Source organism: Rhea pennata, chromosome 1 (assembly GCF_028389875.1).
Source record: "Rhea pennata isolate bPtePen1 chromosome 1, bPtePen1.pri, whole genome shotgun sequence".
Taxonomy (NCBI): domain Eukaryota; kingdom Metazoa; phylum Chordata; class Aves; order Rheiformes; family Rheidae; genus Rhea; species Rhea pennata.
Genome location: NC_084663.1, coordinates 183,558,065 through 183,582,471, shown reverse-complemented (window position 1 = coordinate 183,582,471; position 24,407 = coordinate 183,558,065). Strand labels below are relative to the sequence as shown.

Genomic DNA, 24,407 nt, shown 5'->3' with positions numbered 1-24,407 from the left:
ATATTACAGAATATAAAAATACATACTTTTTGTCTAAAAAATGCTTTTGCAGGTTTTGGCACGATGTAACACTTTAAAGGGAAACAATACTTTGGCAATCTATATTTGCAATTAGCTGTGCAAGAACAATAAAATGACCTGTAATTAACCTTTTAGAAGTGCGAGGTCAGATCTTTTCCCCTCCCCCTGGAATAGCCCTTTTTAATTGGGTAAAACTAAATTTGAACTGTTTAGGTGCTCATTTTTGCCAGGGCCTGAGTTTTCTAGCCCTGGACCAGCAAAGCAAGAACAAGCTTAACCTTAAGGATACTAAAAGCCACATCAAATACAATGTACTTAGTCATACCTTCACCACCTTTGCTGTCTCAGGATTAGAGTGCTCAGTCCTGAGCAAAACAAAGCCCCAAATGCAAGTTGAGAGCCAAATTCTGTCCTGCTCTACATTTGCATCAAAGCAAACAGAGTAAAACATGTTGTATAGAATGTCAGGGCAGAATTTGGAAACAGAAATTCAGTAACAATTACAGTTCTGATTTCAATTACATCAACACAGAAGTCATAATGACTGTACTGAAGCCAGTGGAGTTATATGAAGCAAAACTTGTTTAAGACTGAATCAAGAGAACTGTGTAATTTTGCCCTTGTGTGCATTTGTGGAACTCCCACTAAAATTAGTGCAGGGCAAAATGTGTCTTCAGGGATGATACAGGGCTTACACAAATACAACTAGGACCCAAGAGATTTTCCTTCTTGTCTTGAAGTTGATTCTGGACAACTATAAATCCAATTTTTTTTTCCTTCGAGTCCCAGGGCAAAAATAATACCATACATTAAAGACAGAAGGTTTAGTCTAAATCCCTTACTTTAAATGCCCCAAAATAAGTTGCTTCTTGGGATGAATCCAATAGTAGTGGGTTTGATACCTGGATACCTATCACTTCACCAGATTTTAATTTAAAAAACCCCCCTACATTTACAGAGTAAAAGTGAAATTCTGAATTCCCCGACCAGTATTTGGTGCTTCCTCCTTTCATCAAGACATCAGAGCGTCTTATTTTAAGGTTTGTCTTCGTCATATACACCATCAGCTGAAGCCCTCTTTTAGTCAGGTTTCCTGATGTTTCATGATGTCTAAAACAAATGTTGGCATAAAGATAGTAAAATCCATCTTGATTAACAATTAGTTTTCCATCACTGAATGTCATATTCGATAAGTTTGCCTGGCCTTTGTTATGATGCCAGGATGTAAGGTTCACTTTGCGAGTTCCTGAAAAGCAGGGGAAAAAAAAATTTTACAAGCATTTTTTAACAAAACTGAATATTCAAAAAGCAATACGTGAGTTTTGAGCATCAATAGCAACTACAGTTATGTAAAGTGAAGTTTGAGGCTTCTAAGTATTAGACAAGTACAATAAATATCCGTAAGAAATTTCCTTTCTTCATCGTTTATAGCCCTATTCAGTTTGCTATTTGTAACTGCCTGCCCTTCCACAAGGGCATCAGCTAGAACAAAACATTTGGCCAATAACTTGATTATGCTAAGTGATCATATGATACGTAGTATACAGCAGTTGTGCTAAATCAAAAATTTTATTCAAGTACATATCTGAGAAGGATTTGAAAAAAAAAATTGCTAATGAAAAAAACCCAGTGAATCTTGTTCTTGGTCTTTAACCTGTTTCATATTAGTATAACATACAGACATCTAAGAGGAAAGAAATTTTTGCTGTCTATCTTTCAGGACTCTTCAAAGTACTGCTTGGAAGTGATCTCTACAGTTTGCTCCAGGATCATTCTCCACCAACCGCAATACATTTTTATTTCAAGATACCCCTGAGCTTTTCTACATTTTTTTCTCTGTTGCTGATTCCATGGTAGTTATCTCTTCTGACCACATTTTTCCACATCTGTTGTTCTTAGCTTTGTATTTGTCCTCCTTCCTAAAGTATTCTAACTCTTGACACACCATAATCCCCAATTCTGGATCTCATCTGTGACTAAGACTCTTCAAATATTTTCCTGGTCTTTTATCAGCATAGGGTCTCCAATAACTGTCATTAAGTCATTAAGTGGAGAAAGTTCTCTTTATTCCTTTCCAACTCCCCTTTCAGAGTTGGTCTTCTCTTCTAGGATGTGACTTATCTGGTCAAACACAACCTAGCTGCCTTCATTCTTTATGAGCAAGAGTAATAGGACAATTAATCTGACTCTACATGTCTTGTTGGGATTAGGTATTTCACACCCTACTTCTCTGCCTTGAATATAAAACATGATTAACCCAGATGCAAATGTTGCATTTAAGGCTCAATGTAATCCATGGTAATGGTGAATAGTTTTCCTAGATTGCCAGCTCCTCAGAACAGAAGCTCAGAAGCCTAAATATGTCCTTTTAATGGTCAGATTTAAACATCTAGCTATGACTTTGGCCTCTATTTACTTCTCTATTTAGTAGCATGTTCATAGTATGTATAAGCAGAAGATGGTACTACTTACAGAGCCCTACGGCCCTCCACCTAAATGTCTCCAAGTGACTCACTACGAAATTCAATGATTGCACAGCATAACAGACAGATCAAGAGAGAAGCACAGTATTCTTTTTGCCAGACACCTATCATCAGTATTAGAATGTCTTTAGACCACCCCTGGGAATCACTTGTCTGCACAATACTAAATCTATATATTTTAAAAGTATAGTCTCCTAAAAAGCTTGCAAATTAAGCTATGGAGAAGTAAAATGCAGACATGATGGAGAGAACAGAAAACACTATCTAGACTAATTATGTGTATAGCAACATCACTACCTGCCTAACTTAGCTGACACACTGCAAATCATATGGAATTGTTTTCTAATGGACACGATGTAAGCCTCGATTCAACCTTTTTTTCCACTTTGTTTATTAGCTCCTTTGTGGTGCTGAAGCAGGTGAGACATTTAATCTCCAAAGGATATTTATCATGTGGAGTTGGCTGGAATAATTCCATGCATGCTATAAATGTTTGAAAGGAGTAATTTAATAGAATCAGCAAGTTAAATTGTGGTATTTCTCCCCAACAAAGTTAGTGTAGCCTTCATATCATTTATGCTCTGGTGAATTTAATGGTATAAAGGTAAAAAGGTTTTCACTTGAGAGAACCCAAAAAAATGAAAAGTACAACTATGCATCTGTACTACTACAGAACATGCCTATGCTTTAGATAGCACTTTCAAGTATTTAAAGCCTTTTTAAGCAAAACAGTGCCTAGACTTAACTGAAAGCTCTTGAAAATATTTGAATACGATTCCACAACCTGGTTTAGATAAAGCCTACATAATGCCACCCTACTGCACAATCCTAGTTCTTTGATTGATATACAAGTATTTATAGTTAGGTGATGAACTTCTACAGCTATTTCAAAGGCAAACTTGGATTCTTTTTCCTCTGATATATAGTGGAATGTCCTGAGAAAGAGACTTCTATGAAAACAGATGTGATTTCAAATGCTTTAAGGTATCTAAGTCCAGAACTAGAAAGAACAAACTAGTAATCCATGCTTGGAGAACAGTCCCCTTCAAGTTATCTTAAGCTAGAGATCCACAAATTAGGAAAGAAAATGACCATAACATCCTCCGTCTCTCTCTACAGAATATCATGCATGTGGGAATCAAAATAGATGTGTAAGAGTTACCAATGCTGACTACCAAAGAAGGACAGATTAATAGAAGTGACACATGCAGACAAGAATTACAGAAAAAAATTTTCTAACTTGTAACAGGGACATATAAGGCTCTTCAGCTTTGCCTGTATCACAGTGGACTGGTATACAAAAAGCTGTCCCTTACCTGTAAAGGTAAGCGAAGGGTGCTCTGTGAAGAGAACAAAGACATAGCTAAGAAACTGGAGATGTTTTGAGTAGCTTGTCAGCTTCGCACTGTCACTGGAAGTTAACTTTGGAATTATGAGTAGGAAAACCAGCCTGAAAGGCACTTCCCCAGATGCTGTCACAAAGTAGCCACACTATGACCTCTCTTGGGTGTTTCAAGCTTCTGGTCAAGCCTCAAATGTCATTCATTTAGATCATATTGAGCTTGTGCTAAGAGACAGCTTGATGGGAGGTCACAAAGGCACAGAAAGAGACCATTTGGGTCTTTCTTCCAAGCCTGGCCACATTTGGCATTTTAGTGAAAAAATTTGGTTTTGGTGACAGTGTTAAGCAGCAGCTTGCAACACCTAGATAGCATGGCTACTACAGAATGCGTGTTATGCAGTGGGTATTTCCTAGTGACAAACATGTTCCTGCAGCACACATCCCACAATCTCTTGTGCCTCCCTCACTTCATCTCCTTCACATCTATCTCTGCTCACAGCCTCTGCCTGCAAAAACAGTGAAACAGGCAATGGGAGAAAACTCAGCCAAGGCCCATAAGCACATCCTGCAAAAGAAATAACCCCTGTGAAAGCCACACAAGCCCTGAGCAACATCCCCTCCTGACACACACCATGGTTTGAAAGAGCCACTGCATCCTACCATTTTTTCAACACAGGGCACAGCACAACAGATGAAAGTCCATCAACTTGTCCTCCTAATCAGTAATCTCCAGCACACAAGACTAGCTTTGTCTGTTCCCCTTGAGGCACCCACAGCAGTGGGTCTTGTACTGCAGGGCCTTACACCTTTGACCCTCAGCACTCCACACTCCTCATGCATCTAAATATCTGCTTGGAACATGCAGTGCCTTATCCTCCCAACTTCGAACACACAAACAACCTATTTCCACCAAAATCTCCCAGGCACATGGAGCACATGGTACCTTCTCCTCCCAGCAGAACCCAGAACCACCAGAGCTCACAAGCTTGCTGGGCAGAGTCCTGGCTGGAGTCAACTGGCTACAAAGACACCTCTTGGATTTGTTTGCACAGAAAGAAGCAAGGGGAGGCAGGGACAGGGGAATTTGAGAACTAGGTCTTCCCTAGCTGCCAAGAGCAAGCAACTTCTGCATGCCAGAATACTTTTACTGTAGTTCTGGACAAAAAGCTTCTCATGTTCTCCCACAGACTTGTGCAAAGCATGAAGTGTCAAAAAGGCAGACCATAAAGAACTGCCCTCATATGGCTCCAGTGTAGCTAGGTAAAAAACTATTTGAGTTTTCTTGGATAATTTCTTGAGCAGCACCTTAGAAAAACTCTGAAACCCATCAATTTTTGGAAGACACTTCAAACATAAGTCTCCTATCTTGGAACTATTCATCTGCAATAATCAATGCTGAAAGCCATACCAGAGTACCCTTGTGATACACTGCCAACAGCCAGGAAGGTTGTAGTTGTCATACACAGAGTGCAAGTCTGGCAGAAATACTATCCCAAGAAAGTTGGGCTACCTTCAAGAGAAGGGCAGGCAAAAAAGTAGAACCAATATCACTGCTTGCATCAGGGGGAAGACAGAGGCACATCAGATATGGGACAGGAATGCATACATGAATGAGCAGAAATACATGCTGTGACAGACTGATGCCCCACTGGCTTGTTGCTAGGTAGATTTTAGTTGTCAGTCCCAACAATCAAGTAGCAATTTTGAAGAAATCCTCAGTGGGAATGCAATTCAGAGTCAATCATTAAGATAACTCTCCAGACAGGATAGCAAACAGGAAAAACATCAAGATAAGAGTCTTCTGAAAGCTCAAGAAAAAACAAAGTAATGTCTTGGATGCTAGTGGGCATGAACTAAGAGTAATAAAAATGAGTTTCAATAAAATTGATTAGTGAGAAGGAAAAAGCTCACTAAGGAGAACTAAGGAGAAAGTAGCCCTGCACTGATAACTTATTTGCATGCTAATAGCTTTCAGATACGATAAGCAAAACCTGGGGGAAGGACCAAAGCTCTATCTATCCTGAAAAATTGCTTCTGGAAGCAGAGGGCACCTGAGCCAAACCTGAGATGTAAATAGCTTAGAGAATTCTACAGTAATTCCTTAGACAGCTAAATATAATACCTCTCAAATGACATATTTAACACTTGCATTCACCTCTGTTTATATTTCTCTCATTTAAACTAATTTCTGTAATTAAATTGTAAACCAAAATTTGCTGTTTTCACTTAAAGCCTGGGTAGCATTTAAAGCGAGCTAAGATAAAAAGCAAGTAGCAATCATTCAGCTTTAATAAAAGACAGCAAACCTGAAAAATACATAGCACAAACCAAACCACTAGGGCTTCTGGAGCCAAGAGACAGTCAAGAGGACATCAAGATTTGGAAAGGTCCATCTCCCTTTTCTCCCCTTTTCAGGCTTCAAAAGTCACTTCGAAAATTTGCAAAAGTCTAAAGTCATATTACTGTGAACTAGCCTAAAGGAACAAGTTCCTTATAGAAGTTGCTCCGTGCCCTTTGATAAAAAGCAGTCATTGACAAACAAAAACAGAAGAATAAAATCTTGTTTGATAGTAATGACAAGACCAATTTTTTTTTTCTTGACATTGTTTATTTTGGGTCAGTGATGACAGTACAGAACTTAAAATGCTAAGCATGTATCTGACCAGACTCACAGCTGGTTAAAAACAATTTAGGATTTCAGACAGGTAAGAAAAGGAAACAGGAGAAGAAAATAGAAATTCTTATTTGGGAACAAAGAAAGCTCAGAAGCTTTTTGTATGCTACCTAGCCAACCCAGTAGTGCCTCACACCAGCGAGAATGATACAGAGACATCCCACCACCTGTAAGTTCAGGGTTTCAGCTATCAACAATGATGCAGCCCTTCCTTGTTGTAGGGCCCACAGGAACTGCAGCAGCTGTCCTCACCAGCTATGTCCTGGCAATGCTCTTGTAAATGAGACATAAGCCTTATGTGCCAAGTCTGGAAGGAGTAAGTCCAACTCACCCAGTCAGAAAGGGGCTGATCTGCTCCAAGAAGAAACAAAGATGCTTGTTGCTATAGGCACTATATTTCTGAACATTCCTGTAGCTTGTGCTGTTAAGTTAGAGGCAGAGAGCGCGAGGCAGAGAGCGTGCACACACATGCATGAGCAACTCCTTTCCTCCCATAATGTGGTTAGCACATCTATAGGTAAAGTCACACCCTGAAAAGTTAATATACAGCAGCAAAAAACACCAGCTGCTGCCTCTGGTAAAAATAAAATTTTCAGACCAATGTCAAGGGCCAGAGCAAATAAGCTTCCCACAGGAAAAGATGTACTTCACCACATGTGACACACACATACCAATGCTGTAGATGTAAAGTGGCCTGTTGCTATGATTAGCAAATTAATCCAATCCTTCCAGAAACAAAACGCTAAGACAGGTTTGTAGATTCTGTGGCCCCTACTATTGACCTATGTCAAAAGCTAACACCTGACTAATGCAAATAGAAACTTGTCAATAAGTATTTGAGTTAGTAAGGAGGAGGTAAGTTAAAATTTTAAGAATTAATCTTTTGACACAGACCCTCTGGAGAGTGTTCAAGGGAAGACTCATGATTTGTTCCTTCATGTTATACTAGCAAAGGTGTTCTCAAAGCCATTACAAGCCATTCTTGTGGGTAGAGACAGTTCTAGTAAGATAGAAAAATGCCATCCCCCTTTCCAGTGTCCAGTAGTGCCTACTCGATAGCTCAGAAACATACTGCATCCAAGTCGATGCACTGACCAGAAACCCAGCTGCAGAGAGTACAGTGGAACAACTGTTGACTTCATTAGTACAGGACTTGATGTAAACATACACTCATGATGCTCTGGGGTGTCTGAATATCAGAAAGGCCCTGGTAATCTTCACACAGAAAAGTCATGGCCTATACCCACAAGAAAACCCTTTCTATACGCTATTCTAAGGTAATGAAAATAGAAACAACTGCTATAAATTCAGCCCTATGCTATCACAGTGCACTGGGCCCACAGAGGATAGTGAACCAGCAGACAACTTACGCTTTTGGGACTAGAGTTGTACGTTTTCAACAGCTTAAAATGACAGATGAGCTTCCTTTATGGGTAAGCTTTTACATTGATGCATGCCTGACATCCATGTGTCCTGTGTATTCATGCAAGAGATTTCTGGCTTCCAGATTCATGCTGAAGACAAATGAAGTATCACCCAGAGAAGACTCAATGACACTTCAGCACACAAGGAGAGTTATTGTGAAGGGTTCACTAGGTGAGCCTAACAGGATGTTCTTGAATTTTACAAGAGAAATCAGCATCTGTTCAACAGGACTGGCACCTTAAAGACTCAGTGTACGGGAAAGCTTCTAGCCCACAGCACTAAGATTTTGGCCAAGAATTTTGTCAATATATATATATATGGCTGATGCCACTGTTGGTGAAAAACTCCAGATGGACCCTGCTGGCCAAAGGAAACAAGAAACTTCAGAGAAGAGAACTTAATGCATACCTGCATTAATCACTTAATGCATACCTTCACCTGACAGCAGGAAGGCCAAGCCCTCAGAGTGTAAGTCTGATCATGATCACTGGTCATCTGAAACAGGTCATTTAGCAGTACAGGAGACTCCCATACAAGATACCTGATATGAAGGGGAGCTACTCTTCACAAACATTATCACTGCTGCCTTTTAACTCCTTCCATGCATCCAGTTTATGTTCATTACTAAAAGCCATTTCTGAAGTATCAATCTGTTCCTAGTATTGCTTAACTATTTTTATATACTCCATTCTTAACACATTAATACAGGCTAATACATCTAATATAAGCATTAGAACTGTTTGCTTAAAACTGAACTTACCAGATGGAATGTTTTTATCATCAATAATAAGATGGGCAAAAGGTTGCTTCTCGGGTTTACTTCTCTTGTACGGATCCATTCCTAAGGCCTGCATTGCAACTAGAGATAAAAGAATTGCATTGCCTCAGAAAAACATGTTTAGAAGAATTTGAAATACTTCTTATACATAAAGCAGTGCCTACCTTTTTCTGGTCTTGGTAGTTCTCTTCCCATGACGCGCTGCACTTCCTAAAATGAGAAAGAGCAATTGCTTCGATTTTATCTTTATTATTTGCTACATTGTATATTGCAAATAGTTTGCAAGAACCTTTTCTAGTTATTGTACTTGGGATATTTCTGCAAGCATAGTGGAACAATGGCTGCTAGGAACACATCGCATTAAATAATGAAATCCCTATTACTTGGTATCAAAAGGCAGTGAGAGAGGCAGTTCCACAGAGGGACATTAGTGCATAGTCACACTAGCAACTGAGGAAAGCTAAGGTCTGCATTTCATTAGTGATGAGGAAAATGAAACAACCTCTGTCTCTCACACCCAACCAGTTACAGGACAGGTGACCAGACAACTGTAAAACTTCGCAATAGCTTGTGCAATTTGTTTGCCTCATACAACTGCCAGGCCTGTAATCATGCCTCACTTCTAGCAAAGTACACAAGAACAGATTAAAGCATGTTTTCCATCTGGAATAGGTCAGGTAGACTGGGTGCCAGGATTTGGATGTATGAATTCTTTAGAACAGTAAATGAGTTTTAACATGAATGAAGACCAAGTTACCCAGAACCAAGAATGGCACTAACAGCAGGCACTAGGCACTGCAAAAAGCCTTGCTTTGAACAATCCTCCTCTTTCCTTCCTGAAACAAAAATACGAATGGTAGTTTTCAAAAACCTAAGCAGCAGGTTCTCGTTACAAGTCTGGTCTTGGTAACCTTAGGTTCGATCCTTAGTTCTGTCCCAGACTCTCCCCATCTCAGTTTCCTGTCTGAGAAACAGGGATAATATTTTCCCTCTAGCTATTCAGATTACTTAGTACCATGGAGCTATCAAAAGTAAAAGGAAACATTTTGCTGCAGATACCAAGTCATTTTCTTATTTTTGAAGCTTAAGCATAGTCCTGTGTTTTAAGTCTTTATGCTGCAAGCTTTTTTTATTCTCTTGCTAATTCAATAGCATGTATCTGCAATATCCCTCAGACATTTGGCCAGATCAGCAATGCTCCCTCACATTCTCAATCACTGTGGTGTTTTAGAATCTGAAATCCTTCTTTGAAAACATCTCAAGTCCTGCCTTTATGTAATTTTGCAGCCACAGTGAAATCTGTAATACCTTAGCTAGTGCATTTATGTATTCTCACTTTCCCCTTTCAGTACGTGTCTAAATGTTAAACCAAAATGGAAAGCCACAGCATAATCGAAGGGGTAGTATGACTATCAAAGCACAATACTTTAGCAGAGATATGCTGATTTTATAGATAAGAATCATTAAGATGCTTTCTGCTGTAGAGACAAGGGAAAAAAAGTAGAATTGCAGCTTTGAAAGTAATAAAACCTATGTCCACCACCCACCATTTACAATCAATCATTCTCCCTCTCTGATCTTGCTACTTCAATGTCAGTTCTAGGAGCAAGAATGCAAAGCTCCTTTCTAAGAGCTGCAAATCAGCATCAGGCTCTAGTCATATTTGAGCTCTTTCAACTTTATCAGATGTAGGAAGAAGAACAGAGTAGTAGGAATTGCCAGAAGTGACAAAAGCAACTGAAGAGAACAAGTCACAATAATACAGAGAAGACTGGGAGATAGGAAACTGAAAGAAATACATGAACTAGTCCCTAGAGAACAGAGATGGAGCTGTAGGTTTGCTCATAAAGAAAGATACTATATTTCAATGCCTCTCTTGATTTTTACTTCATCTGTTTCTACAGTTCCAACATACTGATACACAACCCACCCTAGAAGGGCACTTAAGTATATACTCACTTCTCCTGGCTACGAAAGGCTAAGGGACACATTTCTGAGTGCCATCTGGATGCCTAAAGATACTCTCTTAATGAGATTATAAAAAACCCCTTGTATCCTTATAGCAAAAAATTAAGACATAGGGTTTTCAAACCTTCAAGATATCAACTGCATTTTTAGATACCTGTGCACTTTCAAGCATCCCATACCTACTCACAATGTGTAGCACCATTACAAAAGCACAAACAACTCAACAGAACTTGTCACAAAGACACTGTTTTAATGGCATGAGAACTGCTAACAAATTTTTACCAGTGACACCTCTTAATACTTCCTCCCACAGGAGCATGCGCACTATTGAGTTATTTTTAGAAAAACTGTACACAAAAAACACACTACATTGTAAGACTAACAATCAGGTGCACTTGTACACCTTTGACTGCGTCATTTGCTCACTGCCCATCAAGTCATCTCCGCTGGCTTGCTTCCCACATTCCAACCTCTTTTATACACTAACTGTTTAAACAGCAAACAAGCATCCAGTCAAAAAAAGGAAAAAAAAAAAAGAAAACATGTCTTCCTTTCTTCTGAAATTTTAGGGGGCCTTAGGGAAGTTGCTAAACTTCCAAATTTTTAAAACTGAAAAGATGCTTTAAATGCTTGGGAAAAAAAAAAAAAAAAAAAAAAAACACAGGAATTGCTCTTTCATCATCCAGTGGACTGCAGGTTTTACCCCTCGGACAACTCATCAGTATTTTAGTAACTTCAAAAACCAAATCTCACTCAAAGTTATATCCAATGTTAAGAATGCACAGAGAGGCCATTGAAGTAGCCTAACAACTGAACAAGTGACAACACTCATGAATTATTTTTTCTTCTTTGGCTTTCAAAATATTCCAGAATCTACTCTGAGTAGCTATAAATAGCCTATTGAACTCCATTAGAAGAGACTCTCTTAACACTCATGACTTGTTTCAGCCGTGAGCCTAAAGAACCCTTACTCTGTTTTACTACCTCAGAGCCTCAGGCCCAATTAATACCAAGAAAAGATATACGATTATCTTGCCGGAAATTCACCAATCTGAAGAATGCTGATCAGGAAGGAAGTGAAAGTACATGAACCACTATTCTGAAGACAGTTCAGAGATCAGTACTACAACCTCTATTCAAATGAATAGTTCATTGCCCACAAAGGCTTGTAAGGCTGTGAGATCAAAATCATGAAATTTTAACAACCTGCAATCACCAGAGACACCTTGACTTTGTCCATACCCACATGCACTTCAGATGTATATAGAGTATAAGTATAGATCTCTTAAGTATAAGTATAGATCTAAGTATATAGATCTCTTCATAAGGGCTGTCCTGGAGGTCTGGCAACAAAGTTATATTGCCATGTGGGAGATTAGTTTGGGCTTGAACTCCCCAAGCTGCCAGAGGCTGGGACTATTGCCAAGAAAAGTTACTTCATGAATTGATTTCGGGTATGTTTGTCATTCTTTCTACTTCAGACTCATAATTGACTTCATAAGATGTGTGGTTAGTGCATCTGGACTGCCAAAGGGTTTTTAAGGATATGTGCAAAACAATTAAGCATAGGCTATGAAAGTGTATTATTTGACTGTTTGAAAGCTTTTAGGCAGTATTTAGTGTTTTCTACTGAGCAAACTGCTCCCCAAGTGGTATTTTTTATCCAAGAATCTGTTGAGGAATTCAGCACCAGGTATTCCTTAAAAGAAAATTTTGAATTAGTATATTTGTAAGAGATAAATGTTTCCGAATCCAACCCTGCAGCCTTGCTATACTGGTTTTCATCACAGCACTTTCAAATTCAACCCTTGCTTTAAATTTAAACATTAATCTACAGGTGTGCAAGGAAAACAGACAAGAAGCAGTGCAGTAAGCTAAAATTTGTAACCAGACCATAACCTTAAGCTAAAGTAAGTTGTCTATTTTCATTTCCTGAGCAGCTTGAATTGCAAAAAGACAAACAATTGGAAAAAAAAAATCACAAAACTTAAAACCATATTTCAAAGTGTTCCATTTCAGTCACCTAATCTACTGCCAATTCAAATAAGGATACCTGATCTTAAACACACACACAGGTTAGATTCTCCTTCAAGAAAGTGAACAAAGTAAAGAAGATACAAAACCTCTTTCCACTCACATCAGCTGCATTCCCTCACATAAAAGACTAACACAACTGGACACAAGATTCAGGCATTTCTCCCCGTGAGTACAGCACAGCCAATGAAAGGCACAGCCTACAAAACATGATGAAGCATGATTTTGCCTTTACATTGGCACTTGCACTTCTGTGATACATTTCTGTGATATATTTGCATCTGAAAAGATGCAGATACAGCCCCAGTCATATATTTTTCTTTCTTTTTTGTCCATCTCATCAATATATGATGCCAAAGCAACAAGGACACAGACTCAGCTACTTAATACACTTTGTTGTGTTCAAAGGGAATTGGAGCCTGATTACTTTGGCAAGATAAAATTTATTCTTCTCAAACTAATGGCCATCAACCAAAAACATCATCCCTACTTGCTACTTATCTTAGCCACGGACATTGCAGCATTCAACCTCTATCCAGAATGGCAGGATATGCAGCCTCCACTAAAGCCAATGCTTTTGTTGAGTAACCAGCCATGAATAACCAGAATATAGGGCTTCCCATTCACTTACTGTAACAAGCTCCTTACACTGTCAAGGGAGTTGCATGAAAAAGCAGTCTAGCATATGCACACAAAACACAGAAGTGGATTTAGTGTGAGAGAGTCTAGAAAATACTGAAAGAAGAAACAAATCCTATGGATCTAAACTATCTTCCTGAATTTTTAGAGGTGACAAGTGATGAGAAAAAGACAAACTCTCAGGATTCTTCAAGTTTTGTTCACAAAAAAAATCCATCACTCAGGGGCTTGTATTAAAAGTAAACATTAGCACAATTAAAGCACTATATAATTAATTTAGTTACAATTCAATCTATACAAAGTGTACATGAGTTCAATTTAATGCTAATGCAGTTTCTTTAATGAACAAAAAAATGATAACTTTATGTGGATGTGAAGAAGTAAAGTAGTAGTGGACCTGGTAAGCCAGGAAAACCAAGTACTACAGCACACGTTCGGCACTTAAATAGTCCTGATGAGTTCATACCTAGCACTACGCACTATTATGATTGTGTAAAGAGATCAAAAAAATTAATTGTTTGCAGTAAGGGATATTGTGACAAGTATATTCAACATGCCCAGGTTTATCCACTAGGGCTGATGTCTGTAATTACTTTTCTTATTTGTGTTTTGGGAATAAGCAGTCATCCTCAACTGCTAGACAAAGACCACCTAGTTATCATGCTTCTGCACGTTCTTCTGCCCATGTGGGAATGGTCTGCACAGACCAGAGGACTGGCAAAGTAGGCAAAAAAGAAAAAGACGACCCTATCCTTCACGTTCTAGGTAATTAGTCATCATACGGCATAAAAAGAGTACGAAACAAGAGGAAACAAGAGCAGATACTATCCATTCTGTCTTTCAGCCAATATGCTGCATGTCAATGACCCTAAGAAGCAAATTGTGCCAGAAACAGTCAGGAGACAGGTTTGAAAAAAAAGTGTGGTACCGTCTTTCTCTGCAAACATCCAAAATGCTGGCAAACCTATATAAATGTTAGCACAAATAACTACTATTTGAACCCATCCCAGTGTCAGAATGGTCAATTAAACAACCACAGTCATGGTTTTCTGTGCTAGTTCAGGCCTTTTTTTGTTAAAAAATAATAAAATAAAATAAAATTAGTTTGAATACAGAACTGGTTAACCACTACCACACAAGCAAACACAGTATGATCTTGGATGCAACTCCAGGCATTATGCAAACTCCAGAAAACATTTCTAGAACTTACCTCTGAATACAAACTTTGGAAAACTTGTTAAAAGTTTGACAAGTACGTGAAATAAAGGAAAAACAAAGTGTCAGTCTAGCACTTACCTTTTGTACAGCTCTTTGGAGAGCCTGTTTCATACTTCCACATGAGTCAGGCATTAACTTTGCCTCCTGATTTTCAAATGGTGTCTCTTGCAAATCTGTACTTCCTTGAGCTCTTAGGAATGTTCTGACACAGTGTGCATCTTCTTTTGAAATTCTATTAGGGTCCATCTGAAAAAAATATAAGCACAGCCATAGCTTTTAAGTGTTTGCCCAAAAGACATTAAAGAACATTTAAGTTGAGGAGAATTTTAAACCATCTAAAAGAACTTAACAACTAGTTAAGTTCAGTATCTAGATTTTCACTGTAAACAATTAAGAGATGAACTTCCCTACAGAAAGGTTTATTTCATCATACAAGTACATAAGATAGAAGAATGAATTATCTTCTGGAGCTGTCTGCTTCATTAGCTTAGACTGAACACCTGATTTAAACAAGGTAAATTCCACCTTTATAGCAAAATCAGTAACTCTGAATTTCATTTTTAACCAACTACATTTTTAGCAGGCAACATACACAGTCATCTCATCTGTAAGAACTGTAGCTTGCAAGTTGACACACAAATACCAAGTAGGGGAAATTGGGGGCTGTATCTAGCACATCCTTAAGAGGAGGGAAAAGGAAAAAAACAGATGGTAGTTATCACCGAAAATATTAAGTGGGGAAGACATTGTTGGGCAAAACAGTCACCAAGATGGCACCAATTCAGAAAGACTAAATAACCATAAAAGTGTACCACAAAAACACCTCTACTTTTTCTGATAAAGACTGGTAAATCTAGAGCAATTACAAGATACTTCTAGTGATCAATCTTTTATCGAATCAAATATTCTACTTTTAAAACCTATGTTTAGAATTCTCTTATCAGCTGGATAGAAAGCTGAATACTCTAAACATTGGGATTATGCCTTCAGAGTTTAATTGCACAAGCAATACGTAAGCCATTTCACCCTCTCCCTCTACTCCAGATCCATACACTCAACAGATACTAACTAATTGTTCTTTCAGAGACAACCTCTTAGCAATTATTCTCAACTTGTATTTATTCTGCTTTTACTTCAGACTCTAAGAAGAATGTGTGTTCTCAAAACCCTCAGTTCACTAACAATACCAGCTGGTCTAACAAGACATTTACTTCTACCTTCGTAGGGCTGAAGAGCCACCTTTCATCTGAGAATTACAGGAAAACATATTATTCACAGTCACGAAGAGGAAATACCAAGCTATTACAGATACTGCTTGACCACTGTTTGGTTTCCTATAACATATAACTGAACAAATCAGAGTATTGAAAAGAAGTGTTTGCAGGATACCAAACACCCAAAGCAAATCACATGTTATATCATTGTCTCATATGTACATAAATTCTACTCCCTAATCCCAAAAGAGAACCAAGCTAACTTAAAATCAAATGGTTAGGATTACAGAGGTGATCAGAATTTAAATCTACATCAGGCAGGCAGTCATCCAACAGAAACACACCACAAAGAAACATTTGCTACACAGATGGCTATAGCAACAGCAAATGTTGCCTCCTTCGTCACCATCCTTCTGCTGAAGGCCATCTGTCTGATCCATCCAAACCAATGTCAGCCCACACGAGCTGGTTTAGCTGGGCTCAGTTACGCCTGTAGGTTTGGAATGAAACAGGTCAAGAAAGGTTCACCTGAAGATCAGGGGCAGCCATAACTTAGAGCAGAAGGGTGGCAATGAGTAACAGGACAGCCTAGAGGCAGTAACATCTTCCTGGGGTGACCCAGCACAGTTGGATCCAAAGGAATTCTGTGCACAGCTCTATGAATTAAGCACTAAAGACTACATAAATAACCTCTAAAGTCTATACAAATAACCTCTAGTCAGCTAGTGTAGTGCAGCCCTGTAATAGTTTAAACTGATCTAAAACAGCATCTCTGGGCTCTCACCCTCTTCACCATGAAATATCACTCCCCCTTTAAACGAACAGCATGGAGCTCTAACCTGAGAGGACTTTTTGCTGGTCTGCTTTCCTCAAGGATTAGTACCCTCAAAAAAAAAAAAAAAAAAAAAAAAAAAATCACACACCACACCACTCCCTGCAGAAATCAAAAGCACCAGAGACAGTAGAGACAGTAGAGGGACAGGAGGTACAGGAACGAAGCTAGCAGGAAGGGAGCACTAAGTTTAACTACTGTGGAACTGCAGCCTAACACAGACTGCCTCAGTATGTTCCACTGGTGTCTATAAAACTCAACAGTAAATGGAAGGGGAAAAAATGAAGCCCAAAATGTTTACCAACAGCTGTTAAAATGCAGAGAAATAAAATACAGAATAACCTGGATTGGAAGGTACCTCTGGAGGTCTCTAGTCTGACCCCCTGCATGAAGCAAGGCCAATTTCTAAGACGGGTCAGCTTGCGCAGGCCCTTGTCTAATCAAGTTTTGCGGAATCTCCACTCACAGCGACTTTCAGCCTCTCTGGCCAAGCTGTTCCAGCATTTAACTCTCTTCATTGTAAAAAGCACCTTCTTATGTCCAGCTGGAAGCTACCTTGCTGCAATGTACGACTGCACCTCTTGCTTTTGCTGAATGTTTGTGAAGAGCCTGGATCCGTCTACTCTATTACTCTTCTTTAGGTAGCTGAAGACAGCAATTAGCTTCCCTCACCTTAGTTTGTTCTTCTATAGTTTAAAGTAACCCAGCTCTCCACTTCTTATGTGCTACAGCCCCTACACATCCCAGTGGCCCTTCACTGGACTCTCTCCAGTTCTTGGTATCCTTCTTGCATCGGCGGACCCAAAACAAGGCTAGTTATCCAGATGTGTCCTCTGACGATGGACTTACTGGAGATCTGAGGTATTTAGGGTCTTCAACAGGATTTGGATAAATCCACTCCCCTTCACATCCACCCCAAGATTTAAGATAGGGAGCCACAATAACTAACTGTTGGTATTTGGGGGCTTTTTTAATCAGTAGATACCACTAGTGAAAGATTGTTAGTCCAGTTTGGGATCTATTAGGAGAAATCTGATGAAATATGTCCAAGAAAAATCAGTTTTATAACACAAAGATCATGAAATTTGCAAGGGCTAGACCAAGCGTCCAGCCTGAAAAGTTATGTGTAGCGTTGATTTACAGGTATCACTCAGCAGCAGCCACGTGGGCCAAACACTGTGCCAGAACAAGAACCAGAGTTTCTACAGAAGCATTTATTTGGATCTTATCTACTTATCTACTGAAGGCTAGACAGAAAGGAAGCTAGATACCTTAGAGGAATTAGCCTATTTAAAGACAGGAACGTAAAACTTATTTTTTCTACATTACTATTGTGCGTACATCCATTGCGTCTGATTTTGGAAGCAGACCACATTTTTGGGTGTCCCTTGATACCAAATTTTTTCAGTGTTTCCAATCGTTCTATTTGTGTTTCTGGATTCCCTTTATCTAACTCAGGGCAGCCGAAATGAATCCAACATCGCGGGCAAGACCAGTCCAACTTAGAGAATTCAAATGCAGTATGTTTCCCAGTCCACCCACTGCATTAATAGCTAGTCTACAGTTTTAACTACTGTGTATAGATAGCTTTCAATGAACCTTCTGTTGTCACTTGAACTGGTTTGGGATTTTTGTCATCTTCTATGTTATATCAGGTAAACATCAGTACAGTTTCTTTTTCTCTCAAATATACATTGCTTACACTAGTCAAGACTACATTGCACCTATCATCATGTCATACGCCATCCTGCACATTATGCCTCTATGGCTTTTCTAGCTTTGACAAACAAAGTCATTCATCATCATCTGTCAAGCTTGTCACCACGCCATTTACTTCCTTTTCAAATCAGTTCACTTGTATTTAGGGGCACTCAAAAAGTTAAGTGTGCCATGACCAATCTCACAGGTTTCTAACAAAATGAACGAAAACAATCTTTCATGCAAAGCACGAAATACAGAAGAGAAGAACTAGAAAAAGAAAAAAAAAAGTTCTCAGAATATTCTTCCTAAAAATTTAAAATTTTCATCAGGAGTTTAATTTTGCCAAAAAGATTAAAAATAATCTTCCAATGGTAAAAAGACTGACTTTGCTTTAAAAAATAAAATACATTTCAACTAATTTTACCTATATTGTAGGAATTACGCAATGCTAGAGTATCATAATCTCTTCATTTTTCCTCACAATAAATACTGACCTTTTATATCCCTACTTATTTTTAAACTTAAATCAACTTTCAATGTACCAAATATCACTTTTGACTCCATGATCTAACTGAACCATGAAGAATGGGCTCTTTCAAGCTTCTGAAAAGTGCTAGTGACCCATAGCAAGCTGTTTTCTTTTAGCCACTGTTTTGCTAGCAGGCTCACCACATTTTAGATGAAGTCTGAAAGGAGATCATCTAAAAGCATACTGTAATAAAAGTCTGAGTTCCATAGATGCATGAAATGATAATAAATATCCACCTATAGGTCACCATTTAGCGAATTATAAATTCTTCAATAAGGCAAGATGCTTTTTTTGTTCTTTTTGAATATACCAGTCCCTTGTCTCATTTGTATTATGCTGCACTATTTCTTGGCCACAAACATGTGTTTACCCACGAAGACATGGTGTCAGTCTTAGTTATACGTCTTGTGAAATTCCAAACGCTCAAGCCACAAAATAAACAAAACTAAGGAAAAACCAAAACCTCAATTATTGTCTTAGTTTATATTTTGTCATGATCTAGCCCAAATGATTTTATGCAAATGAAAATAAGAAGTAGATGGTAAAACTGAGTCAGAGTTTACTCAGCCTCTTAGCTAGAGTTGTAAAGAGCTTGTAAAACAGTTGTCTTAAAATTATTACATTTCTTAATATTAGCCTATGCTATCATATCTAGCTATTTCACATTTGGTCAGTCCACCAACCAAACAATTCACATCTTTTAGATGCAGAGTTCAGCATGTTTAAGAAAATGTGCTCTCCTACTATTAAGTTCTCAAATTTCAATAAAATACACATTACTTAAGTTCAGTGTTATTAAAAGTAACTGAAAAGTATAAATTTAGATTGCTTAATAAAACTGAAATGTGAGAGGAATCTTTCAAAAGAAAGATCAGATCTCATAAATAAAAACAATTTGCAAGGCAGTTAAATAACACTTGTGCTGGATCTAGTGTGACTTTTTTTTTTCCCCCAAATCTATCTCATTTCACAATAAGAAATTGTGAAACGGGTACGGATCACCACTTATTACTGTGAGCAGTGCACTTACTTCAAGTGTACACATATTATTCTGTTTATCAGTGGTGGGAATTAAAACATTTTCTCCATTAGGTATTATTCAGGCAATTATTTCAGGCAAGTCTATATCTAGTTACATCTTCTCTTTTAGATATTTCCAAAGTTTACAAGGCCTCGGTCCAACAGCATCACCCCAAATTTAGAAGAACCAAACTGGTGACAGAATTAGATGCCAAAGGCAGAATTAAACTCAGTGTAACCTTTTAAATCAAGGAAACAAAAGAAAAACAGTCATTTTGGTAAGAAACCTGTTTTTGCCCTTTATCAGATTTCTGTGAAGTAGTGACATGAACTCATCAGAAAGAGTCCTTAATAAGAAGGTGGAAAACACAGGGTTTTCAAGAAATAAGAGTGTATTCTGATCAGTTGTTTTGACTGTAACGGCTCTTCAGCGTGCTAATCAAGGTACAGTCGTGCATTTCTGCGAGCTACCCTTTGACAAAGGTATCTTTTTAGATCTGTGCTGTCAGGGAGTGAAAAAAAAGCACATTTCTCTGCCGCCAACTGAAGCACGCACTGATTTATTTCACTGTCGCGCAAGCAAGCAGCTGCAAGCTACTTTACAGCGAGCCCCAGAAATTAAGTGCCACTTTTCTGGGACGCAGAGGACGTGACTAACTAAGGGGCTCCACGCCCGCTCCACGCGGACGCGTTTTACTCTGCGAGGCCGGCAACCCCCCCGCCGCGGCGGGCCGGCCGCACCGCCCCGGCTCGGCCGCGCCGCGGCCCGGGCGAGCTCCCCGGCCCGCTCCCGCCGCCCCGCGCACGGCCTCGGCGCGCCGCTTACCTGCGCTCGGAAGTAGAGGAAGAGGGCGACGCTGCAGACCACCTGCCCCAGCCCCAGGAGGACGAGGGCGGCCAGGAGCGAGCGGGAGGCGGGCGGCGGGTGCGGGTGGCCCGGCGGCGGCGGCGGCGGCAGCGGCGGCGGGGCGCTCTCGTGGGCGGCGCCGCTGCCCAGCTCCTCGGAGCCGCGCAAGTACTTGGTGTAGTCTCGGCTGGCGCGCCGCATGGCGCCGCGGGCAGCTCTGCTCCCCTCGCTCCGCTCCGCTCCCCTCCGCAGGCGGCCAGCGGCCCGGCCGAGCTCCCCGGCCTCGGCAGACAACGCCGCCGCCGCCGCCGCCGGGCGGCTCTTATAACCTGGGCGGCCAGTCAGGCCCGGGCGGCGCGTCCCCGCTCCGCGCCCCGCACGCCGCCCCGCCGCCCCTCCCCTCCCCTCCCCTCCTCTCCCCGGCCCTCCCCGGCCCGGCGGCTCCGGGGCCGCCCGTGCCCTCGGCGGCGCGGGCCCGCCGCCCGCCGCCCCCGGCGGAAGTTTTAACCTGCTGCTCGTCAGCGCAGGAGGTTATTTATTTATTTATTCATTCGCTCGGCGCCCCCGGGGTGCTGCCGGGCTCCTGGCCGTGTGCGCGGGATGCCCTCGCCCGCTGCACCCCTCCACCTTCCTCGGGGTGGGGTGGGGGGGGATGAAACGGTGACATCCCCTGTGATTTCCTCGCCCGCGCTTAACTCGGGCCTTAACGGCAGCATCGACTTGCACTGCCCAAATGCATGAAGCCGTTCCAAGTCTTCTTAGAAGAAATGAAATTAGGCTGTTAACTGGCTGCCACCGAGACCAGGTCGGTCTCATCTCCCTTCACGCAGCCAGTATGCTGCAGAGACATTTCCAAACACACGGTTAGGAATGACATCTTTCCGCACTCCCCACCTCCGCTTGCATTCGACACTGAAACCTCTTCCTGCCAAAACTGTGCTAACTTTCAGGGCTACTCTCTTCCTCGTGGTCCTCTAGGAGTCCTGTACAGATCAATCCTGCCCTTCGCACGAAGGAGATTTTCTTATTTGGAACTTGTCCGTTTGTAGCCTTTCCTCCCTCTGCACTTCTGCTTATCGGTTTATTTACACGCTTGGAGCTGTGATTATCTCCGGGGCAGATCCGTCTCCTGTGCCTGACTAGCCTACCTGTGGAAAGCGTTTCCCTAAATCATGTGGAAGTGCTCAGCTGTAAAGGCAGTTCAGATTTATTGGTTCTGCAGCCCTGTAAAACTCAGTGGGGACAATGGTCCAGAGAAAAGCTGAAGGCAAACTGCAGTCCAGCACAGGCTCTGAAGAACGTGAGAACGACACAGATCCATGTAGGTCATTTGGGCTGTAGAAAAAACAGTGCAGTTCTTTGACTATTGCTATATGACCAAATACTGTGTTTATGTCCTTCTAAGCTAAGGAAATGAGAAACTGCACCTCCATAAGAGGCGGACTGAACAAGAGAGAATTACATGCTCCAATAAATTAAAACTCTCTGACACAAACCACACCACAGTGCAACAAGCTTCTATCAAAATAAACTGACATCATTCAACACTGAACTCAAACAGCACAATAACAGTTACTCCACCAATGAGACACATCTGAGAAATGATGGTGACGGCACCTGTTTCCCAACATCACCCATCAGGAAGTCATGGAGCAATACCCCAACCTTGAATGGCTAGCCCAGAGCCAACTATCTGTTCTTTCTAAATGCTTACATTTATGCTCTGAAATACTAGTAACACTGTGTTCTCTAGAGAAATACAGGAATTGTTTCTCTAAGCCTGTCTCAAAGAACTTCTCTAGAAACAAAATGAGGGTAAGCTAACCACCATCCCCTGCAAAATAACCTCAAGAATAATTTCTGTTAGTATTGAGCAGGACACCACATACTGGATGAACTCTACTTTGAACTACACTAACAATTATTTTGGGAGAAGGATAACAGTGAAATGATTTTTGAAAAGAAAGGCACAACTGCAGCTACTGTTTCTATTCAAGAAAGAATCTATATGGTTCTTAGGATCTAGTCACCAATTAATTATTAAAAAATGATACAGGAGAAGTTAGAATAGCATCAGTGACATTAACAGGTGATTTTTGATGCTTTCATGAAAAAGGGAACTCAAGAAGGACCTCTGTTCTTCTCACCTTGGAGCTCAAATCCCTTCCTAATGAAGAAGGAAAAATGTGTAATTTAATTTCTTTTTTTGCCACCTTAGGACTTTCATGTGCTTTTCTACATTATTACAGAAGGAAACCCTGGCAGACTTTCACTGAAGAGCTATGAGGATCTGCAGAAAACATCTTTAAATCCTTTGTTACACATAAAAGCAGCTTTCTTGAGAACACACACTTCCTCCTGATCACTGCATCAAAAACTATGTTCTTACCGACACCATCTTTCTTGTTATTATCATTAACATGCCACACCGGGCATGTTACCCCTGAAAAAGCGAAACCGACTAAAAAAGTGAAACCGACTTCCGTGCTGTCATCTCATATACATGAACCCCATCAATTTCGTTTTTGTCAACAACAGTTTTACCTCAGCAAATCACAGGCTCAACCACAAGCACCCAGGTGGTCTCACAGGATATCAGGCTCTTCAAGAGTCAACTCAAGAAAAGGACTCTAAATAACAGCCCCACCAAACCAGCACTGGTTCCTACAATACATGGATGACATCTGGACTGAAAATTTGGATTTCCTCAGCAAGCAGAACTGTGCATCAGACTATCTCTGGGAAACTCTTACATCAGCATCAACTTTCTAGACACCCCGGTCAACACAAAAAATAGCAACCTACAAACTACCATGTGCAGAAAATCCACAGACCAACACACCTCCTTCCACAAACCATCAGCTATCCAAAACACACTACAAAAACTGTGATATACAACCAGCCCTCAGACATCACCTCATTTGCTCTGAGGAGAACATTCATGGCACACCTTTGCCAAGCTACGGATGATGTTCATCTGACAGTGACACTCCTCTAGGAAATGGATTACATATTTGAAGAAGCCACCTAAACTTTGTAAAAGCTTGCTACAATATATAGAGAAAATGCCCCACCAGTTACCATACAACATGATATGCAAGAATTATATACTAGAAAGTTCTAACAAGTTGCAACCTACTTTGGAAAAGAAAAAGACACTTTGAAAGGAATTTTCCTAGAATCATCCCTCCTTCCATTCAAACAACACACAGCACCATTAGATCCATCATCAAAAGCAAATTTCCAGCAGACCAGCATGGACTGGCTGGAACCAGATGGCTCCCGAAAACAGATCCAAACATATCTCATGATATATGCCTACTACACCCAAACCATCAAAATCCATTTACACATGCACATCCTGAAATCTAATAGCAATAACACAATACATTCAATGCTCTTTGAAAACTGTGTGGGTGAAACCAAGCAGCCACTATGCACTACTTAGGAAAGAACAGCAACACCCAATTATCAGTTGGAAAATGATCTTTGTAAAACAACTACTCCATCTGTAACCTTGCAGTCCTGAAAGAGCAAAGATAAGCCAGGGAACTAAACTTAGAACTCTATCAGATACCAGTTGCCATATCAGGTGAATTCAGGAAAGACCTGCGAGATTCCCTATATCTCAATTCTTGCTGATCTTTAATGGGAATTATGTGCTACTTCCTCTGATCACCTA

At 40.3% G+C, this 24,407-nt stretch overlaps 1 protein-coding gene across 1 annotated transcript; it reads right to left on the bottom strand.

The window, feature by feature from the left end:
* Window positions 1–585: 585 nt before the first annotated feature.
* TNFSF11 (TNF superfamily member 11) lies at window positions 586–20,926 on the bottom strand. Its single transcript, XM_062576230.1, has 5 exons — window positions 20,705–20,926; window positions 14,661–14,828; window positions 8,888–8,933; window positions 8,706–8,804; window positions 586–1,267 (listed from the first exon to the last, which is right to left on the bottom strand). The coding sequence occupies exons 1-5, from the start codon at window positions 20,924–20,926 to the stop codon at window positions 846–848; spliced, it is 957 nt and encodes a 318-aa protein (XP_062432214.1). The 3' UTR covers window positions 586–845.
* Between the last annotated feature and the right edge of the window lie 3,481 nt (window positions 20,927–24,407).